General features: G+C 48.5%; 1 protein-coding gene across 1 annotated transcript in view; it reads left to right on the forward strand.

The window, feature by feature from the left end:
• Positions 1-616: 616 nt before the first annotated feature.
• The window catches only part of COL26A1 (collagen, type XXVI, alpha 1), a gene marked incomplete at its 3' end in the record, with an annotated part of 19,744 nt that continues 17,063 nt past the window's right edge, over positions 617-3,297 (forward strand). The window contains exon 1 of the mRNA XM_009866612.1: positions 617-672. Within this exon, the coding sequence (XP_009864914.1) occupies positions 640-672 (33 nt within the window). The remainder of the gene's footprint in view (positions 673-3,297) is intronic.

Below are 3,297 nucleotides of genomic sequence, written 5' to 3' on the forward strand. Positions count from 1 at the left end.
TGCTTCTATGTGGCAAAGGGAGAGGGAAACCACTTTGTGCTGCAGCTCTGGTCTGTGTTAGCCCTGGGGTCTGTCTTGGATTTTCTTACTGTCGCTGGGAGAGATGATTTGTCATGGGAGTGATTACAAGGCCTTGGGAGTCCAGGAATGGGGCAGAGACTCCGCAGAGATGGGCAGTTTGTATATTCATTGCTTTCCGCGGGATTTGAGCAGGCGAGGGTACAGCACAGAGCGCAACGGGGTAGTGGTTGTGCAGCCTGACGTCCTGCGAGGTGGGAGCATGTGCCACACCAGCTCTCACCAGTGGCAGAACAAGTGTCTCTGCTGGTGACAACAAGTCCTGCTGATTGGCAGCATGAAAAGTCTTAAAACTAACGTTTTCTTCATCTGCCTTCTACCTATTGGCTACTTGGTTTCACACTCTGTCCTGCTAAACATCCCCAGAGTTCATCTAGCATGGCTGTTTAGCAATGGATTCCTGTACTTACTTTCCCCCATAACTGATCTTGAACGCTTTTCTGTGTGCCTTGGATCAAAAAATGCTGAAGGTCTGCAGACATGTATTAAAAGTTCATAGAAATTTTACATCGTTTTATTTTATTCTTTCTAGAATGCATGAACTGCACGAGACTAGCGGATATGACCGAGAGACTGAACACACTTGAGGCCAAGGTAAGGACCTGCCTTATTCTTCTGTTGGGCAAAAAGTTCCACGAGTTGATAGTGAGAAAGATGTTGAGTTGGCAGCTGTGGCGAGATCAGGTGTCTGTCCTTCTGTCCCCAGCAAGGAACAGGCTGTGGTGGTGGTTCTGCACCAGGCATCGCTCATCTCTAGCCCGGCTCGTTCCACCTCCCACATGGCTCCTTCTCTGCCTCCCTTCTTCCTTCTGGCTGCTCAGCTCAGCTCCTCCTAAACTGTCAGACCTGAAGAATAACGTGCCATGTGTTGCCATCACACTTATCACTGTGTTTGCCTCTTAGTAGCCTTGTCCCAGCTGTCTCACTCTTGTGACGGGCTCTCTGGCTTGCCGTGCCGTGCTGTGTTCGGGCTGCCCTCGCTGCTGTCACAAGCGTGCAGCTGCTAAAAACCAGTAAATAGCTCATTGCTCTCAACTGGAAGACGTTGGCTCGGGGTTTGCTTCAGGAACAGGGCAGATGGAGCTGCGTGAAAAATCTCTTGCCTTTGACTGGTTGATATGGAGGGGATGTACAACAGTGATTCCCCTGGCTCAGGAGAGAAGCAGGTTCCAATTCTGATCTCTCTCACTTAAAATGCCGTGTAGAAACCGTACCAACGTAGAGTGCAGAACAGTATGTTGATTTTTGTAATTCATTAGCCTGCTCTTCAAGTGCTATCCAGGCCTGCTTTTTTATCCCTCTCCCCCAAAATGGGAGGCTATCTTGCTATGGCAAGACCTTCATGCTGTAGGGGTTTTTTTTCTGCAAATTGTTTTAATTTCTGCTGACTGGGATCCAGATAAATTGTTCCAGTGTAGCAACAAAGCAGCTGAGTCAGTCATTCCCTTTTGATCTGTGGTCTCTCCTGTGACAGCACGATCCTGGCTGTTAGATCTAGTGCTTTGGTCCCTTTAAGGCATGCGCTGCTGTTATTATTCATTAACTGATGGCTATCAATGACATTAAAGAATTTGGGGAGAAGCCTTTGTGGAGGCCATGGTGGGGGCTGGATGTGTGGTGGTTTTGAGGCCAGGGCATGATATTGTGGTAATTTGGGAATTGTCTGTGCTGAAATGGAGTGAGCAATGTTGTCTGGAACTTCCTCAAAGCCTTCACAGTTGTATTTCACTACAGGAAAGTGAAGGGTGCGGGGAATGAAATTCTGGGGACCAGAATTGTTCCAGTGAAAACAACTGTTGTAGTGCAAAGGACAAAGATGAGCTGAATTCTTTTTCTGAATAGAAGGACCTTGGCAGGTGGATGTCCTTTGGCAGCGAGGGGCTGGAGGCGTTTGGGGAGGAGAGAGAGGCTGGTGATGACCTCTACGTATGCAGTCCCAAATCCAAGTAAGACATGGGACCAGCCTCAGAGAGACGTAAATCAGCCCTCTCATGCTCAGCCTGTAGCCAGTTGCACCTTTCGTTGCTTTCCAGGAGTTTTTATGATAATCAAAGACTGTCCTGACATCAGAGCACCTGCGTTCCGCTGGCTTGTGCTGCTCAACATGCTAATGGCAACCTCAGCCAGGACCTTGGCAGGACTTCATGGAGGAGGAAGGAGGTCCTACCTACCCAAATCCCCTCAAGAAGTCTTAGTCCAAGAGTGAAACTGCCCCCAGGTCAGCGAGTTTGTCTTACAAGCATGACACCAGTTTATGTCGGGTGACGTTCCCACCACCTGAAAGCAATCTGCTGGGGCGTTGGCACCAACCAGCGGCTGCCCGCCGTAGTTGGGAAGTTCTGCCTGCTTGCCCTCTGCATGGAGGCAGGAGCACGTTGGCTCCTACTCTAACCTAGGGCACTCGTTGTGCAGGAGCTGGCAAACCTGACGTGCTGCCCTTAGGAAGTGCTTCCTCTGTTGGCAGCCAGCTGGCTGCAACATGCTCTGCTTTCCAGAGTGAGCACCAAGACTTCATCAACATAGTGTTGATGGGTGAAGGCTTTGTAGTCTTGCAGACCTTCCGACAGGGGGACAGTGAGGCACATACCTGCACATTTCAGTGCCGAGATGTAGCCAGCCAGACCCTGGAGACGACACTTGAAAGATTTTGGTACAGTCCCAGCCGTAGCCAAGACCACAGCACCTTTTCTCTGCCTTCCTGAGAGTGGGACTTGACTCTTGTAGCTCTTGATCTTGGACGTAGTGCATCGTGTCTGTTCTAGTGCTGCAGTGAGGCAATTGTGTTCTTGCTGTGGTGAGTTTCTTTCTGACTTCACTGTTGCTTCCACAGAGACCCAAGTTGGGAGCAAAGCTCTTCAAAGAGTTTGCTTTTATGGAGAGAAATTTGTTACTTCTTTTTATGGTGAAGTACTAAAGGCCACGTCTCTGCAGAGGTGCTTTCTACAGCCCAGCCTGGAAGTGTTATTATCAGTCTTTCAACTTCCACTTTGTCTGAAAAGCTGTGGACACCATGTAAAAATTGACCGTAGCAATTAAATGGAGAGTGAAGCAATGTTACATGAATGCTGGTGCTGTGCAATAGAGAAATATGTTGATTCACACTTTTTTCAAGGTTAAGTTCAGTTTGATCTATGTGGTAATGTGATGACCTTAGTTATTCAATAATAGCTAGCACCATCAAAAAGGTGCTTGCATTTGTTTAGTATTGTCCACATTCCT

The sequence above is a fragment of the Apaloderma vittatum genome, unplaced genomic scaffold (genome assembly GCF_000703405.1).
Source record: "Apaloderma vittatum isolate BGI_N311 unplaced genomic scaffold, ASM70340v1 scaffold9303, whole genome shotgun sequence".
Lineage (NCBI taxonomy): Eukaryota > Metazoa > Chordata > Aves > Trogoniformes > Trogonidae > Apaloderma > Apaloderma vittatum.